The sequence below is a fragment of the Mytilus trossulus genome, chromosome 10 (assembly GCF_036588685.1).
Source record: "Mytilus trossulus isolate FHL-02 chromosome 10, PNRI_Mtr1.1.1.hap1, whole genome shotgun sequence".
Classification (NCBI taxonomy): Eukaryota; Metazoa; Mollusca; class Bivalvia; order Mytilida; family Mytilidae; genus Mytilus; species Mytilus trossulus.
The window spans coordinates 38,557,871-38,578,503 of record NC_086382.1 but is presented as its reverse complement, the minus strand read 5'-3'; the positions used below and the strand labels follow the sequence as shown (position 1 = coordinate 38,578,503).

Genomic DNA, 20,633 nt, shown 5'->3' with positions numbered 1-20,633 from the left:
GCGCATTATTTCTTTTACTGCGTAAGAAAACGATAATTCGATTTGAAATAATAGTAATTCTGCCATGAAACAAATTTGTATAGTACAAGAAATACGTTTTTGTGACTTAACTGCGTGAATTATATACAACATTTAACCTTGGTTTACTTCTTTTATTTTATATAATGATGTAAATGATAATAAGATACACCAGTCCTCCTACTTGTATAGCAATCAAATTGATCGTTCGAGACTAAGCTAATCACCAGCCATTCATTAATTTTATTAACAAGTGTTTTGATTCAATTTGCCGCATTTGAATACACTAAATTCATTATGTATTTGAGGTATTATCATGAACCCATCAGGAATAATGGGAATCTTTGTTTAGTAGATGCCATGATGAGAATAATACTGCATACATAATACTGATCAGTGGCAATAGTTACATCACAATTAATGGCACAGCTGAAGTATAAAACGTATATTAGTATAAACATATATCTAATATTATGTGTGCACGAAGTTCGTATACTGTTCATTAAATTAGTTTTTGTATCTTATAATTGACAAATTGTACCACTAGATCAAACATCATAATACAGCACTCAAATCATAGCTTGCACTTCTTAAGAAAACAAAATCATAAAACTTTGTAAATATTATGAGTCATGTGCGCTTTTCAGAATCTATAATGAACCTTCATCGGGAGAGCTTAAAGTCAATTTTTTAAAACCCAAGGATCTTTAGAACAAAGTTGAATAACTTAAGGTTGCCTCGATGAAAATCTATAAAATGTGATACTATACATGTTGTTTTGTGTGAATATTAATACCGTACCTAAGATACAATAGGAAGTCGTGATTATTTCAACGGTTTTCGTATATGAATTTTGCAAAAAAGAGTAAACAACTTATAATAAGTATAAAGACGAGAGAAAACTAAGGTTCATGCAGAGTTTAATATATTTCTTATCTATCAGTACATTTATGTACGTTGTTCTTTTTGATATTTAATATTATATACTTTTTAATTGATCTATCATATGCTTTAATCTTTAAAGGATGCATCAATGGAATATTCCCACAGAGCGTTTCTATGTTTAAGTAGCGCAATTTGTTAGAAGAAGCAGTTTAAATTACGCATTCGAAAAAGTTATTGATGTAAAGAAACTTCATATACTTTATGGTTGTACAATTGACCCCAAACTACTCATAAACGCGAAGCAATTGTTTGATTCAATCGTAGTTGTAATAAGATTGAACATATTTTCAAATTACATTTCATTAATTCTTTTATTGAATATTGAATACAATTAGACAGAAATGAAGGAGGAAATAATTTAGTGAATATTTGTTTTTCTATGGTCATGCTTGAAAGTTATCAGTATCATAATAATTAACAAGAGGAGATGATGTATATATATATAAAACAGTCATATCTTTCCTTCCTTAAAAAAACCGTTGTCTAATTAGAGATGTTGCGGTTCAGTAAAACGTTTAGTATATAAGTAATGTGTCTGTGTAATCTGTAAGCATGTGCATAACATTGAGCCTTTGAGATCTTCTTATATAATATTGTTATTGTACTATTATAATAAGATACATTGGCCGTTCTATTTGTACAGCCACCAAATTGATTCAGCCTGATAAAGCTTATCATTTATTCCAGTAAACTAGCAGAACTCGATTCAAGACATGACGCAATGTAATGTGTCTGTTTTTAATTTGTGGTAGTACAGTTACGAATACCTATTGTGTTTATAGTCATAAACCAAAGGAATATTTTTTTTTAAATATTTTCTGATATGCCTTTGCCGTTTCACAAAGATCCAAAACCTGCAACTGAGGAAAAAATTCAAAAGCACAGTCATAAGGATGTTAATATTCTTATTCTTGGAATACAAGGTGTCGGAAAGTCAGGTAGGAAATTTCATTTATTCAAACTTTTATTAAATCTCATATATAAATGTATGCGTAAGATCGTTTTGGAAAAGTGTATTTATCAATTCGGTGTTCTCCTTAATAAGTCGATTTTGGACCCTAACACTGACACTCTTGACATATGCATCAATCTGGATTTTAACTCTTTCTAGAGACAATCAATTCTACTAAGTTCATTATCACTGAACTTGTAAATATATTTGTTTTGGGGCTAGCTGAAGGACGCCGCCGAGTGCGGGAATTTCTTGCTGCATTGACGACCCATTGGCGGCCTTCGGATGTTGTCTGCTCTATGGTCGGGTTGTTGTCGCTTTGACACATTTCCCATTTCCTTTCTCAATTTTATGCTTATTTTCAGAAACTTTGTATTTCTCCCGATAGTCAATTACGTAGAACTTAAATTAATATTTCTTTTGAGAATATATCTTCGTCAATACCAATACATACAATAGTTTGACAGGTGCTACTAGTCGAGCAGGAAAACTACCAAATTATGGGCATCAAGAGCAAAAACAACCCAATTGTGGCTTGAATATATATAATATGTCTCCTATTTTTAACAAATTAAAAGCCCAGTTTAGTAAGTCTTAGGTTCTTGAAAATCCTTCTATATTTTACACATACAAAAAATAAACTTCCCTTTTAAAGATACAGCAGGGGAGATGAGTTGGCATGCGATACTATATAGCATTTAAGTTATCCATTACTTGTATTTATTTCATAAAAAAAAAATTGTACAAGAAAAAATATAAAAACAAGATGCTAAATTTAGTTAAATGATTATCTTGTTTCTTTTTGGTTTTCGTATCGATCATTGGACTATGCTGCACTCCATAAATACGATCACAAAACGTAATCTTAACCAATAACCAGATGCATGCAAAATATGAATCATTTTTAGGTGCACATGCTTGTTTTGATTTAAATACACCTGCTTTTTTATTTGCAAAAATTTTGACAGCCTTCATGAAATTATGTAACCCAGTTAATTTGTGAGCCATGTTGCCATTACATGTATTAAAAAAATGTTAAATTGTTAAAAGTTTGATTTAATTTAAACCATTTCTCACATCAGCTATAGCCAATGTTCATGAATGAAGAAAAAAAAACGTCTATTTTGCTGAATATTTATCCAATTTACAAAATTTACACTATTGAATTTTTCATGAAAATTGGTACACATAATCTCCATACGTAATCAAACCACATATCATTTAAAAAAAAAAAGGGGGGGTCTATGAACTCGTTTACAAGTTAGATCAGTTTGAATGATAAAATCAGTCGAAGACTGCATTTCTTTCCCGATAAGTCACTGTTTGACGTCTCGAAAATAACAATTTACGATAACAACGTCATTACCTCCCCTGTATCTGTATCATATGCCCTTTAACCTGGTTCAGACTGGTTGTTGAGAAGCAGGTTTTGCCGTTCAACCGCATTTGAAGATAAACTGATTTAAAAACGATCAATGTATACATATATGCTGCAACGGTAGTTGTAAGGAAAGACAGATAAATAAATAATTGTACATAAAATAATTTCTTACTACATGGGTAAATTATATATAAAAAGGATAATAATCAAGAAGCATGTTGCATAAATATAGATGAAATATAAACAAATGCTTCTTTTATCTACCAGACAGCTAACGTGACTTGGATTTTACAAAGTAATCGATAACGCGTTCATTTTCATATTTTCACTACTAAAAATGCGAAAATAAATTCTTTTATACACTGGGGTTGGGTTTGTTTTTCAAGCTAAAACGTTTTGTACATTATATTTGCATATATATTGTGGAAACACGTTTATCACTTTTACCTTTAAATACTCTGTTCTACCTAAACATCTGACAAGACAATAATTGTGACCGAGTGACTTCCTTGATAACTAATTCACATGCATTCTATAATGAAAAGCTTTTAATTATGGTTAATAGAAATGTTTATTTTGTTGGCTTCTTTCATACACTTATGCATTTAGCAGAAATATTAACATGGCAAAAAGTGTAAGTTTAATGGTGTAGCACAGTCGTAATATGTATTAATCAAGGTCTTTAAGGTATTTATTTATTGAACTTGCTTATCAACGTCACATGAATAACATTATTACTGTTTTTTTTACCCCAAATTTACATAAAATCATATCATTATCTAATAAATGTGAAAATTATTAGCAAAATCATATAGAAAAGTGTTTGATCAAAAGCTTTTCTGTATACCTTTGTTTATCCTACTTTTATTTTTTTTACAAAGAACAGCTGCGGCACCTAAAACTAATTTGACTAATACACAGACAATGTTACGTAACGAATCTTCAGCATACATTAAATTATAGAATTTAAGAATTAATTTGCTTCTAATTTAAGGAAGATCCATGATCTCAAGATAAGAAGAAAGTGTACATCATAAACGATATATGCTGTTGTTAAGAAAACATTTCTGTGGGTACTTTTAGCACAGCTATTAGACAAACACTATGTCAACTCTCATTCAAAACTAAAATTGTCCATCTTCATAACTTGCAATCGTATTGCTTAAACAAGATGTACTAACGGAACAAAGCAATTAATAGACAAAGTAACCTATATCTGGTTTAAAAAAATATGCTGACACTTTTTTTTTCAAACGAACAGTTAAGTTTTAAAACATACATGAGTCAGTCCTTTTTTCTTGCGTATGTGTATAAATGGTAGACATATGTTCCACAGTTAAAGAATATGTGTTGCTGTTATAAGTTCTTTTGGTGTTAGTGTACGAGGGTTTGCGTTCTTTTTTCTTCTGTCTTTGTTTAAGGAACAGCACTAACTTCAAAATGTCTCGACATATACATTTTGAAACTAATAAAGGATTTTTTTAATATTTGTTTATAAACTAAAACTTATTGTCCAAAAATTTTAAAAAACGAACCATCTACTCGCGGTCTTCGTTTATAGCCATCTAGGTTTTCGATATCACAAACTAGTCAAAACATTTTGTAATTTTATCATCGGTATAAGGACATTATTCTTAATTATAGATCAACATGCAGACTTCTTATACTTTCAGGTTATTCACATTCATTGTTTTATGGAAATATTCCTTATAAAGCACAAAAAAAGTTAATATTCACCTCAAAAGCTAACAAAACCTTTAAATAGACTTATTAAGAAGGGATATAGTCACGATACTGTTGTCAGGTCATTAAAGATTGTATATTTTGGCGTTAATATTGATGGCGTTCATTATCACTGAACTAGTATATTTGTTTATGGGCCAGCTGAAGGACGCCTCTGGGTGCGGGAATTCTCGCTGCATTAAAGACCTGCTGACGACCTTCTGCTGTTGTCTGTTTTATGGTCGGGTTGTTGTCTCCTTGACACATTCCCTATTTCCATTCTCAATTTTATATTTATGATAACATATTGTATTTTCCACTCTGCTATACGGAATGTAAATTTAAGAGCGGAATTGCTAGAGAAGTAACGAGAAAAATCCATCATTTTTTTGGACTTGAAAATACTGATTCAGTAAAAGTCTGTATATCGAAAACGGTTACATGTAGTGTTGTAGTCCACGAAGAAATTGTAGCTACCAATCTAAAAGCGAAACAAACAATTTAGATTAAGACAAATAGCCTAGGATTGATTTAGCTCTGTTCTATTTTGTCTAACTTTCTAACTAAATAAAGCTTTTACACTATTACATTTCCGAACTCTCTGTTGAACAGTTTACCGGTGAAAGCATATGAGTATTCTTTTAAACGCCAGTTTCTTCAAAAAACAACACGATCGCTGTCGGGGTTTTACATATATATATAGTGTAGCTACTTAAATTCAGCTTTTACAACAAAACAGGAAACTTGATTACTGAAATCCCAGATATTGCAAAACATACAAACCTTTACTTCTCTTTTCTAATTTTTTTAGTAAATGTGTAAGTTAATTAGGATATTTGTAACATCCCTGACCCAAAACCATAAAAATATTACGATAACAATTTTTTTCAGGTTATTATACACTCACGACATCAAGTTAACTGTTTCTGTTTTCTTCATCCGAACATCTTCCCGGATATTAATTCTGCTTTTTCTAAATATTGTTATAAGCACATCTGTTTTTCCATTTATAAAAACAGGCCTTTTAGAACAATAATTTTACAAATAAACTGACGATAATTGATATTACGAAAATATCGTTACTTTAAAATATTCTCAGTTTTCTTTAACATAATGACATAATATTTCAGTCCATTTTCTTCCTCCTGTCGAAAAATAGTCTTAGCTGTTACATGACCACCGTGAATAAATGTTCATGTGTCGTTTAATGGGTTTCATGCATTCTTCTTCTCATCCACGAATAATCCCTTGCAGTGAAAAGTAAAATCGAAAAAATAATGAACTCCGAGGAAAATTCAATCGGAAAGTTCTTAATCACATGGCAAAATAAAATGAGAAGACACATCAAACGAATGGAAAACAACTGTCATATTCCTGACATGGTACAGGCATTTTCATATGAAGAAAAGGCTGAATTGAAGGGAATAATTTCCGAACCCTTGCTCCTCTCACGTGCATGTTTTGAGTTCAAATAACGTGCGTCACATCATGTAAAAACAAAACCTCATTTCTACCTGATTTTAAAAAAAGGACTAAGTAATTTTAATTGCATATAAGCGCATATTCAAATGTAGAAATGGTGGATTGAAGGGGGTATTTCCCGAGCCCCTTGCTCCTCCAACGTGCATGTTTTGAGTTCAAATAACGGATATCACCAGCACAGTAGTCAGCACTTCGGTGTTTTTTTTCGAAATACTAAGGAATTTCTTACCCCAGGAGTAGATTACCTTAGCCGTATTTGGCACAACTTTTTTTGGAATTTTGGGTCCTCAATGCTCTTCAACTTTGTATTTATTTGGCTTTATAACTATTTTGATCTGAGCGTCACTGATGAGTCTTATGTTGACGAAACGCGCGTCTGGCGTATAAAATTATAATCCTGGTACTTTTGATAACTATTAACACCACTGGGTCGATGCCACTGCTGGTGGTCGTTTCGTCCCCGAGGGTATCACCAGCCCAGTAGTCAGCACTTCGGTGTTGACATGAATATCAATTATATGGTCATTTTTTAAATTTTCTGTTTACAAAACTTTGAATTTTTCGAAATACTAAGGAATTTCTTACCCCAGGAGTAGATTACCTTAGCCGTATTTGGCACAATTTTTAGGAATTTTGGGTCCTCAATGATCTTCAACTTTGTATTTATTTGGCTTTTTAACTATTTTGTTCTGAGCGTCACTGATGAGTCTTATGTAGACGAAACGCGCGTCTGGTGTATAAAATTATAATCCTGGTACTTTTGATAACTACATCATGTCAAAACAAAACCTTATTTCTACCTGAATTAGCCGTCCCGCTAAACCAGACGACCAACCGGGACGTCTACAGTGCAGGCGATTTGGTGTCACGATATCTCAGTAGCATGGGTTCGAATCCCGGCGAGGGAAGAACACAAAATTTGCGAAAGCAAATTTACAAATTTAACATTGTTGGGTGAATGTTTAGACTAGTTGTATATGTGTCGTGTACAAGTTGCGATTTTGTACAGTTTATCACATGTAGAAAAGTACCTTATACATGTTATAACCTGTACAAAGTATTGCTCTAAAATGATTTTAACTTATAAAATTTAAGATAAATCTTACTGAAATAAAATATACATTTAAATTCACCAATGCATAAAGAACAACAATAAATAGGCCAGACCGTGTTTTTTTTCTGTAGAGGACAGTGATCACAAAGCTTAAGAAATATGTTTCTTGACTTTGTTGGCAAAATGTGTGTTCGTGTAATTGTATGTTTTATGCAGTCCATCATGGCTTAAATAAGTGTGACACTATTTACTACAAGCTTGCATTTCCTCAATGACAATTACATAAGATAGAAGTAACTAAATTTTTCCAAAAAATTTAAGAACAATGCCTAATAATTTTGAGTCAAACTCCTCCCTCTCGTTTTATAGCACGCAAAGACTAAAACAATGTCTTATATGCTTACTCTGTAAAAGCAAGAGAGAGCTGAAATAGTTTCCATTACCACGCTTCATTATCAATATCTTTGGGACTACTCTTCAACATTTTTAGCCTTCAGCATGACTTATGTAAATTTATAACTCAATTTTTTTTTTTTACAAACTATAAGATCATTGCACAAGGTGAATTTCATTTTGATGTTTTAAATATATATCATCTACTTTGAAAGCATGTATTGTGGCCTTTGGATGGTGTCTGCTCCATGGGCGGGTTGTTGTCTTGTAGACACATACCCCATTTCCATTCCCAATTTTATTTGTAGACACATCTATCCTTGCCATCCTGTTATGCCTTTTAGTGTCAACTAGAATAAAAGTATTTTACTATTGCCTTCAAAGTGGACACTCACAACTATAATTCATCAAATAAAGATATGTCTATAGATAGTCATAAGAGGATCATAAAAAATATCGTATGACAGGTCTAAGAAATGCTTCGAAATACCGACCCCTGGACATTAAATGTATCAAAAAAGGACAAAACACACAAACATGAAGGAATAATAAAAAAATTATGAAAATATTAATGAGGCTTATAAAGTCTATTGCGATAATAGAAACATATTCCTTTTTTTTTATTTTGTTCAAGTTGAAACCATTTTTAAACAATATTTTGTACAGGTTATAACATGTACGAGGTACAAAATCACAACTTGTACACGACATATATCTTATGTACACAGCCGTGTATCAACGTCACTGTTGGTGATCCGACGGATAAATCTGTTGTAGAGTTGTCATTTGCTCAGACGTACTTATAATAGTATATATATACAACTCTATTAGCGACTGCGTCATGGATTATTGATTCTATTTCAGAATTAAATTCGACTATGATAGCATAATAGTCTTAACGAATGTAGGGTCAAAGTAGATGGACGTGAATAATACGTCAAATTTATTAAGACACATTGAAACTATATATAAGTAAAAGACATGTAAGGGTAAACAAACGGTCTTCAACAACAAGCAAATTCCCCTGCAACAATTAGTGGTTAACAATCAATCAATAAAAGCAGATTGTATATGCTATTTTTGTCAATCATGAGTGAATTTTACTGCTGATGCATCTTTGTAATCGAGGGCATTGTCCGCAGTGTCGTGACCGCCGAACAAAATATTTTTGTTAAGGTCATCTTCATTACCTCAGTTGTTATAGCCGAGATATTTCCGTGTGTGTTAGCGCACTGACACAGTGTTCATCATCTATGATTAATGTAATAAACGATTAATTTGTTTTAGTTCTTATCTTTCTTATTCTTAAACTTCTAATAATCGTATTACTATGTTTCATTGTAGTCTCATAAAACGTTCTGTGATTGTGAAGATAATATTAAGGGCGATAGCTGTTTACCAATGAATTCAAATCAATGAAAAGAAGAAAATCCATGTACCGTATTGAAAGATCTTGTTCATTATTCTCTGAATTTGTATATGAAAAAATTGTTAATTGATTAATTCAATTTCATTTTTTTTTTCATTTTCCAGTTAGTAAGAAAGCTTTGAACGATGGCAAAGGGGCATTTAAAACTAAGGTTTTATACTGGAGGTGATCTTATGTTCTTTTAATGTTTTTTTCGTATGTGCCGTATAGCAGGTTGCTATGTCATATTATACTTATACGTATAAATAAATTATAGTAATTCTACTTCAGCAATTAATACAATTGAGAATGGAAATGGGGAATGTGTCAAAGAGACAACAACCCGACCAACTAAAAAAAACAACAGCAGAAGGTCACCAACAGATCTTCAATGTAGCGAGAAATTCCCGCACCCGGAGGCGTCCTTCAGCTGGCCCCTAAAGTATTTTGCAAACAGTTGAGTGAGTCAACTGAAATGCATATGCAATAATTTCGAATAATTGAATCTGAAAACATTATATAATTACTTATGCACTGTTGTACATTGCTATTATTACTCAACTAAATGGATATACAATTTTTTTCTCTGATGATGTGAGAATTAATTTAATTGAACGATATTCCGCTTTGTGTTACAATATTCAACAGGTAAAAATATAGAATAAAGCGTATCATTTATTTTATTCGACTGATATTTAAAAAACGATTGATTAAACAAGTAATACGTGTTTTGTTACGTAATTACCTCAATTATATACAACCTTAAACCTTTGTTTACTTCTTTTATCTTATATAATACTGTTGCTGCTATAATTAGATTAACCAGCCATTCTTTTTGTCTAGCAAGCAAACTGATCGTACATTGATAAGCCCTTCACCTGCCATTCATACCTTTTATTATCAAGAACGTGTGTTTCAATTTGCCGAAATATTGTAACATAAATTAATACATAAAACTAACCTGTTGCAAAGAATAATATATAGTCAAATAAATAGTCAAGTCGAAGAGTAAAACGCATATTGACATGTATATTTAAGTTTTAGCGAGAGAAATATTGAAAACATAAATTAGTTATGAAATTCAAATATACTAATTTCTTTACCAATCCTTCATTATATATGAAATAGGAAGATGTGGTATGAGTTCCAATAAAACAACTCTCCACGCATGTCACCATTTATAAAGTAAATCTTTATAGATCATGGAACGGTCTTCAAAATGGAGACTCGGCTCAAGCTGAACAGCATGCCATCAAGCTAAAAACATTCTAGTGTAAAACCATTCAAAGGAGAAAATCAACAGTCAAATCTTTATAAGAAACGAGAAACCCTCATGAACCACATAAAAAACGACAACTATGAAACATAAAAATCCTGACTTAGGACAGGTACAACAATTGAAGCGGGTTAAAACGTTCATATGGTACCTTATCTTCACCCTTATCTATAACAATAGTGTAACATCAAACATAGAAAGACACACTAAAAAATATCAATTTGAATGTCTTAACTCGATCAAAAGACATAGTAACACAAATTAACATACATTGTATATCAACGATTTGTGCATATAAAAGCTATATCTAAACAAGTGCCTTTGAAGTGAAAAAAAAATCAAACACTGTTTTCGGGTGTTTAAATCAATCCATTGTAATTATGATTAATTCGAGTGTATTGATATCGCTGTTTTTCAATACATATATAAATTGTATATTAAATGATTTGTATGCATTGTTGAAAATTCCAATCCTTACATATACTTTTGACAAAGGAAAAAAAATGTTTGATATTTTTTGTGGCTTATTTCCTTTCAACGAAAGATAATAGTTATCAAAGGTACGAGGAATATAATTTAGTACGCCAGACGCGCGTTTCGTCTACACAAGACTCATCAGTGACGCTCAAATCAAAATATTTATAAAACCAAACAAGTACAAAGTTGAAGAGCATTGAGGATCCAAAATTCCAAAAAGTTGTGCCAAATACGGCTAAGGTAATTAATGCCTGGGATAAGAAAATCCTTAGTTTTTCGAAAAATTCAAAGTTTTGTAAACAGGAAATTTATAAAATTGACCACATTATTGATATTCATGTCAACACCGAAGTGTTGACTACTGGGCTGGTGATACCCTCGGGGACGAAACGTCCACCAGCAGTGGCATCGACCCAGTGGTGTTAATAGTTATCAAAGGTACGAGGAATATAATTTAGTACGCCAGACGCGCGTTTCGTCTACACAAGACTCATCAGTGACGCTCAAATCAAAATATTTATAAAACCAAACAAGTACAAAGTTGAAGAGCATTGAAGATACAAAATTCCAAAAAGTTGTGCCAAATACGGCTAAGGTAATCTATGCCTGGGATAAGAAAATCCTTAGTTTTTCGAAAAATTCAAAGTTTTGTAAACAGGAAATTTATAAAATTGACCACATTATTGATATTCATGTCAACACCGAAGTGTTGACTACTTGGCTGGTGATACCCTCGGAGCGAAACGTCCACCAGCAGTGGCATCGACCCAGTGTTGTTAATAGTTTTCAAAGGTACGAGGAATATAATTTAGTACGCCAGACGGGCGTTTCGTCTACACAAGACTCATCAGTGACGCTCAAATCAAAATATTTATAAAACCAAACAAGTACAAAGTTGAAGAGCATTGAGGATCCAAAATTCCAAAAAGTTGTGCCAAATACGGCTAAGGTAATCTATGCCTGGGATAAGAAAATCCTTAGTTTTTCGAAAAATTCAAAGTTTTGTAAACAGGAAATTTATAAAATTGACCACATTATTGATATTCATGTCAACACCGAAGTGTTGACTACTTGGCTGGTGATACCCTCGGAGCGAAACGTCCACCAGCAGTGGCATCGACCCAGTGTTGTTAATAGTTTTCAAAGGTACGAGGAATATAATTTAGTACGCCAGACGCGCGTTTCGTCTACACAAGACTCATCAGTGACGCTCAAATCAAACTATTTATAAAACCAAACAAGTACAAAGTTGAAGAGCATTGAGGATCCAAAATTCCAAAAAGTTGTGCCAAATACGGCTAAGGTTATCTATGCCTGGGATAAGAAAATCCTTAGTTTTTCGAAAAATTCAAAGTTTTGTAAACAGGAAATTTATAAAATTGACCACATTATAGATATTCATGTCAAGATAACCATTGATAATGGAAATCCCCCTATTGCAATCATTAAAAATTCTAATACATTATGGACGAAAATCCCAATTTTTATTCCATTGTTAAGGATAAACGGTAACAACTTTGTGCTATTAAAGTTGACTTTTCTGTTCTGTTACTGTAATTCTTTAAATACGTATGTTCAAAACTTGTTTATTGTCTTTTAAATTAGTTTTTGTATCTTTTAATTGTTGTACCCACATGTGTATCTCAACCACATAAGACAATACAAAAACTATACAAATATAGTTTGCACAAATTGAGAAAATAGATGAAAGATAGATGAAAGTATTTTATAGGTACAAAGAATAAGAAAAAATTGTAATGCATGTACTTAACAAATTGAAAATAGTGTATAAATGTTATGCATCCGGAGTGTTTTCCAAGATCTACCATTTACTATCATCCGACATGCTCCAAGCTGAATTTCAAAATCCAAAGGATGTAAAAGAACCGACATGGTTGAAGAGCTAACAGTATGTTTTATCGTTTAAGATTTATAAAATTAGATTCAATAAGTATATATTGTTTTGTATGAATATGAGTAACGCGACAACGAAACCGCAGGAAGTTGTGATCGTTTAAAAAAAGAGGGACGAAAGATTCCAAAGGGACAGTCAAACTCATAAATCTAAAACAAACTGACAACGCCATGACTAAAAATGAAAAAGACAAACAGAAAAACAAAAGTACACATGACACAACATAGAAAACTAAAGAATAAACAACACGAACCCCACCAAAAACTAGGGGTGATCTCAGGTGCTCCGGAAGGGTAAGTAGATCAAGTGATTTCGTATTAAAACATTCGCAAAAAGGAGTAAACAACTTATAATAGGTATAAGACGAGAGAAAACTAAGGTTCATGCAGAGTTTAATTTATGTCTTATCTATCAGTACATTTATGTTCGTTGTTCTTGTGATATTTTATTTTATAACCTTTTTAATTGATCTATCATATGCTGTTATCTTTATTAGAAGCTTCAATGGAAAATGCCAACAGAGCGTTTCTGTTTAAGTAGCGCAATTGGTTAGAAGAAGCAGTTAGAATTACGCATGTGAAAAAGTTATTGATGTTAAGAAACTTCATATACTTTATAGTTGTATAATTGATCCAAAACTACTCTAACACACGAAGTAACTCTTTGCTTCTACCGTAGTAGCAATTAGTTGGAATAAATTTCAAACGGAATATTATTACATTTCATTAATAATTGTATGAATTAATTAATAAGAAATATGTGAGGGAAGAAACACTTTAGTAAATATTTTGTTTATTTATACATAGATATTTTTTCGTAATGGGAATGATTGAAAGGTATCAGTTTCACAATAATTAACAAGAGAAGATCATATATATAAACCTATCATACCTTTCTATCCTCAAGAAAACAGTTGTCTAATTAGAGATCTTAAGATCTTGAGGTTGAGGAAAACGTTTAGTATATATGTAATGCGTCTGTGTAATGTTCACATGTGCATAACATACAGCCTTTGCGATCTACTAATATAATATTGTTACTGTTATAATAAGATACATCAACCGTTCTGTTTGTACAGCCACCAAATTGATTAAACAACAGCTAGTCATTTATTCCAGCAATTTAGCAGAGTTCGATACATGAGATGACGCAATGTAATTTACTTGTCTATAATTTCTTGTAATTCAGTTACGAATACTTATTGTGTTATATTGATAACGCATAGGAATAATTCAAAAACAAATTGTGATATGCCGTTTCATAAAGATCCAAAACCTGCAACTGAGGAAAAAATTCAAAAACACAGTCATAAGGATGTTAATATTCTCATTCTTGGAATACAAGGTGTCGGAAAGTCAGGTAGGGAATTTCAATTTTTCAAAGTTTTCGTGATAGATCTTTATATCAAATATAAATGTATACCTTAGAAAGTGTTTTAGCAATTCGGTATACTCTTTCATAAGTCGATTGTGGATCCAAAATATCGAACAAGACACAGATAATATAAGCATCTGTTATAAGCCAAATCAATTTTCTGTTTTGCTGGTATTTGGACACTTCCCTTGTCCCCTCTATTAAAGACAAACGTTATCTGCTTCTTCATAATCCAAGATTGAGGAAGACACCAGTGCGTTAACGTATATGTGCATGTAGTTCTTTGTTTGTTTGCTATAAACAATAAATGTTAATTTAAACTTACATATTATCGTAGCTAGGAAATGGTACGTCCGCTGTAAATAAAAATTTGAAAAAATATTTCCTTGTATATATACAAGAGGGACGAAAGATACCAAAGGGACAGTCAAACAAACTGACAACGCCATGGCTAAAAATGAAAGAGACAAACAGAAAAACAATAGTACACATGACACAACATAGAAAACTAAAGAATAAACAACACGAACCCAACCAAAAACTAGGAGTGATCTCAGGTGCTCCGGAAGGGTAAGCAGATCCTGCTCCACATGCGGCACCCGTCGTGTTGCTTATGTGATTACAAATCCGGTAAATAGTCTTATTCGGTAGGTCAAATTCATGAAAGGGAAGGGGATTGTAGTTACGACGTAAGGAACATATCCGATATCATTTGTGAAACGGTTATTCCATAACGATCAACCAACTCGTGATGGCGTCCGTAAAATTTACGAAGGGATGATTTCAACTTCACCATTTGGAACTCTTGGTTTAATAGCTTCCTTGTGAGCAGTAACCCTCTATCAAGAAAATCATGATAGGAAATGCAAGCACGGGAATATCGTATCAATTGGGAGATATATACCCCGTATGCAGGTGCTGCTGGAATGTTGCTACTTAGAAATGGAAAGTTCACAATTGGAAAGCTGAAATCATCTCTTTTGTCGTAAAGTTTTTTCTTCAACCGACCCTCATTGTCAATTTCTAGATGTAAGTCAAGATAAGCCGACTTAACTGTATCTGTAGTATACTTTATCTCCAATTCGATGGGATAGATGCGATCCACATAGTCACCAAATTTTGAATTGTTTAGTGAAACACACTTGTTTCATACAATTGTGCGTTTAACAGAAATATTAACATGACAAAAAGTGTTAGTCTTATTGGGTAGCACTCGTAATATTTATTCATTAAGGTCTTTGAGGTATTTATTTATTGAACTTGCTTATCAGCTTGTTTTAATATTTTGTTACCCCGATTTTGTTTTATGTCCATGGATTTACGAGTTTTATATATATATCTGTATTTACCAAAGTCATAACAACTATAGGCATACAACATATAAACTACACAAGTGCACATAGATAGCAGAAGGTAATGTGTTAAACATATTACATCATGTCAGATTTTAATTTAAGATTTTAGTTTTGAACAGCAATATACTACTGTTGCCTTTAATTATCAATGTCAAATCAATAACGTTATTACTGGTTTCCCCTAATTAACATAAAATCTTATCACTATGAATTGAATGTGGAAATTATTAGCAAAATCATAGAGAAATGTGTTTGATCAAAAGCGATTCTGTATACTTTTGTTTATCCTACTTTTATTTTTGACAAAAACAGATGCGGCATCTTAAACTAAATTAACTAATAAGCAGACAATATTACGTAACAAATCTTTCATGTGCATTAATTAATAGAATTTAAGAACTAATTTGCTTCTAATTCAAGGATGATCCATGATCTCAAGATAAAAAGAAAATGTACAGCATTTCACAACGTTTTAACGATATATTTTGTTGTTAAGAAAACAGTATTTTTGGTACTATTAGCCCAGCTATTAGACAAACGCTATGTCAATCAGTATTGAAAATAAACATTTTCCATCTTCATAACTTTTTGTTTCAACAAGATTTGTTAGCTGCATAAAGCAATTAATCGACAAGGTAATCTATTTTAGGTTTAAAAATTATGGCGACACTTTTTTTTTTAAAAGGTGAACGTAAAAACATACAGGAGTCAGTTCTCTTTTCTTCCGTATGTATTAAAATGGTAGACATATGATTCGACAACTGTAAATGATTCTGTGTTGTTGCTATGAGTTCTTTTGGTTTTTGTGTACTTGGGTTGCCGTCTGTCCTCTTTATTTTGATATTTGGTTTGTAGATTGGTTAGTTTTAAAAGAAACTAATATAAACAAACAATGTAAGAGGCATTGATGTTCTCTAGTAACATTTGCAAACGGAACAACACTTACTTAAAAAAAAATCTGTAAATAGACATATACATTTTGAAATTGTTGTCCTTGAAAGATAGCTTCAAACAATAAAGGATTTTTAATTTATTTGTTAATAATGAAAACCATGCAATATATCACACAGTTGAGTACACAAATAAAACAAAACCAGCTATTGTAATTGAGAATAATTTGTAAGGTATAGCAACCAAGTGCGAGTTTGAATATGCCTAATATGGCATTTGATTTATTCATTTTAAAGCATATATTAGTCTCGTGTCCGGCGTTGAAACACTTAGACGTAAAAATATTGTCTACAAGATTTTAAAAACAAACCATACACTCGTCGTAGTCATCTCGTAATAATAACATATGATATTTAGAGACGTCTTTTCACACTGAGATGCGGAGCGTAATAAAATAAAAACTGGAAATTGGGAAGGTGACAATGAGACAACAACCCGACCATAAAGTAGACAACATCCAAAGGTCAAAAGGTCTTCACCTCAGTGAGAAACTCCCATCTATGTAAGTGCGGAATTGATAGACAAGGGAATTAAGAAATTAATAACGATATAAAAAAAGTAAAATCACAAAAGTACTGAACTTAGAAGAGAATCAATTCGGAAAGTCCATAATCACATGGCAAAAACAAATAACTAAACGCATCAAAAAAGAATGGACAAGAATTGACATACTCCTGACTTGGTACAGGCATCATCAAATGTAGAAACTGATGAACTAAACCTGGTTTTATAGCACTAACCCTCTCACTTTGATGACAGTCTATTTAAATTCCGTTATATTTACATTGATGCGTTAACTAAACAGACACAATTAATAGAACAGTCAAAATATGGATACATTATATAAGAAAAGTAACGAGAACCATTATTTTCTGGACTTCATAATCCTGTCTTAATAAAAGTCTGTATCTCAAAAACGGCTACATGTAGTGCGGAAATTGCGTAGGTTTTGGTTTAGCTCTTTTCTATTTTTTCTTACTTTCCTACCCTTATGGTAATGCTATTACACAAATTACATTTCCGAACTTTCTGTTGAACCGTTATCGGTGAATGCATATAAGTCTTCTCTTATTTCAACAAACACCACGATCGCTGTTGGAGGTCTAAATAAATTGTAGCTACTTAAATCCAGCTTTTACAACAAAACAGGAAACTTGATTACTTAAATCCCAGATGTTGCAAAACATACACCCCTTTACTTCTGTTTAGTAATTATACTAATACATGTGTTTGTTACTTAGGATATATGTAACATCCCTGATACAAATCATTAAAATATTACGATATTTCTAGATTACTGTATACTCACGGCATCAAGTTAACTGTTTCTGTTTTCTTTATACGAACATCTTCCCGGTTATTAATTCTGATTTTTTCTAAATATTATTATACTCACATCTGTTTTTCTATTTATAAAAATAGTACTTTTTGACCATTTTTTTTGCTAATAAACTAATGAAAATTGTTATAACGAAAATATCGTAAATTTCAAACATTTTGACAGTCTTCATAAAATAATATTTTTTTACTAATTTATGAGAACGTTCTGAAAGTGGATTATAAGTCAAATTTAAGAAGACACATAAAAAAAATATATACTTGTAAAAGAAGTATATGTGTCGACATTCGGTCTTCAACAATTGTAAGTTAACAGTCAAACAATAAAAGCACATTGTGTATGATAAAAAAAATGATCATGAGTTAATTCTACTGTTAATATAAAAAAAAAAAAGAAGATGCGGTAGGATTGCCAATGAGACAACTGTCCACATAAGACTAAAATGACACAGACATTAACAACTATAGGTAACCGTAAGATCTTCAACAATGAGCAAAGCCCATACCGTATAGTGAGCATCAACAAACGACAACCCCTGAAATACAGGCTTTTGACTTGGGACAGACACATACTTACAGAATATGGCGGGGTTAAACATGTTAGCAGGATCCCAGCCCTCCTCTTACCTGGGACGGTGGTATAAAAGTACAACATAAGAACGAACTATAAAATCAATTGAAAAATGCTTTAACTCATCAGATGGATACAAATAGAAATACATCTAACAAAAACATAGTGAGTACTTCGCTGGGTATTTGTTTATCTCAACAACAAAAAACAACTAAGTACTTTCATCGATGAAGCTCAAAATTGTTTTATTAAAATCTAAGAATGTATAAGATCCGAAACATGTATGTTTCTTTCTTTAACATTTATAACATTGGATGTTATACGTACTGTTTCTGTTAATATCATTAACGAACCAATGATTCAACAGAAAATTGTGATTATTTTAACGGTTTACGTACTGAAATATTCAAAAAAAAAGTAGGAAACAACTATAACAAATATAAAGACCAGAGAAAACTAAGGTTCATGCAGAGTTTAATAAATTTCTTATTTATAGGTATATTTATGTACATTGTTCTTGTGATATTTTACTTTATATACTTTTTAATTGATCTATCATATGCTTTTATCTTTATTGGAAGCTTCTATGGAAAATGCCCACAGAGCGTTTCTGTTTAAGTAGAGCAATTGGTTAGAAGAAGTTTTGAAAAAGTTATTGATGTTAAGAAACTTCATGTACTTTATAGTTGTACAATTGATCCCAATCTTCTCATAAACATGAAGCATTTGTTTGCTTCAACCGAAGTTGTAATAAGTTGGAACAAATGTTAAAAGGAATATAATTACATTTCATTAGTAATATTATTGATAAATACAATAAGAAAGTAGTAAGGAGGAAACACTTTAGTGAATATTTTGTTTATTTATACAAAGATATGATTTCGTAACGGGAATGATTGAAAGGTATCAGTGTCACAATAATTAATAAGAGAAGATCATATATATAAACCTAGCATATATTTCAATCCTCAAGAAAACAGTTGTATAATTAGAGATATTGAGATCTTGAGGTTCAGGAAAACGTTTAGTATATATGTAATGCGTCTGTGTAATGTAAGCATGTGCATAAAATACAGCCTTTGCGATCTACTAATATAATATTGTTACTGTTATAATTAGTTCTGTTTGTACAGCCACCAAATTGATTGAACAACAGCTAGTCATTTATTCCAACAAATTAGCAGAGCTCATACATGACATGACGCAATGTATTTTACTTGTTTATAATTTCATGTAGTTCAGTTACGGATACTTATTGTGTTTATATTCATAACGCATAGGAAAAATTCAAAAAAAATCCTGATATGCCGTTTCATAAAGATCCAAAACCTGCAACTGAGGAAAAAATTCAAAAACACAGTCATAAGGATGTAAATATTCTTATTCTTGGAATACAAGGTGTCGGAAAGTCAGGTAGGAAATTTCAATTATTAAAAAGAAATCGTGATATATATTTATCTTAAATATAAATGTATGACACATTTTAGAAAAACGTGTTTTTATCCGTTCGGTATACTCTTTAATAATAAGTCGATTCTGACTCTTAAATGATCAGTCAATTCTGGACCTAAATCAATCGAACAAGACAGAGACAATCTAGGCATAAGCATCAACCTAGACTTTAACTCTTTCTACAAACATACAAAAATATTAAAATCACAAAAACATTGAACTACATGGAAAATAAAAAACGAAATGCCCCTAATCACATGGCAAAATCAAATGACAAATCACATCAAAAACGAAAGGACAACGACTGTCGTATTCCTTACTTAGAAAAGACATTTTCAAATGTAGAAATTGGAAGGTTGAATCTCGTTTTATAGCGCTTAACCTCTCACTTGTTATGACAGTCTCGTCAATTCCGTTATATTTACAACGATACGTGAACTAATCAATTCTACAAAGAATGGATTAAACTATAAAATATAGAATTGTAAAATCTTGATAACATTTTACATAATACCAGTGTTTTGAATTCAATTACAAATAACTTAATGAAAACTCTTAGCAGAGCACAG

At 31.6% G+C, this 20,633-nt stretch overlaps 1 protein-coding gene across 4 annotated transcripts in view; it reads left to right on the top strand.

Annotated features, from left to right (window-relative positions):
* LOC134687318 (ras-related and estrogen-regulated growth inhibitor-like protein) overlaps positions 1-20,633 on the top strand; it is a 49,331-nt gene that overhangs the window by 16,755 nt on the left and 11,943 nt on the right. Inside the window, exon 1 of one of the 4 annotated variants that reach the window (XM_063547515.1) lies at positions 1,544-1,901. The exons of 1 other annotated variant lie outside the window; for it this stretch is intronic. In XM_063547515.1, the coding sequence (XP_063403585.1) occupies positions 1,787-1,901 (115 nt within the window). In that variant the 5' untranslated portion in view covers positions 1,544-1,786. Of the gene's footprint in view, positions 1-1,543; positions 1,902-14,068; positions 14,383-19,778; positions 20,026-20,633 lie in introns of those variants that run through there. 2 more of the 4 variants (XM_063547518.1, XM_063547516.1) reach the window with 2 other exon arrangements.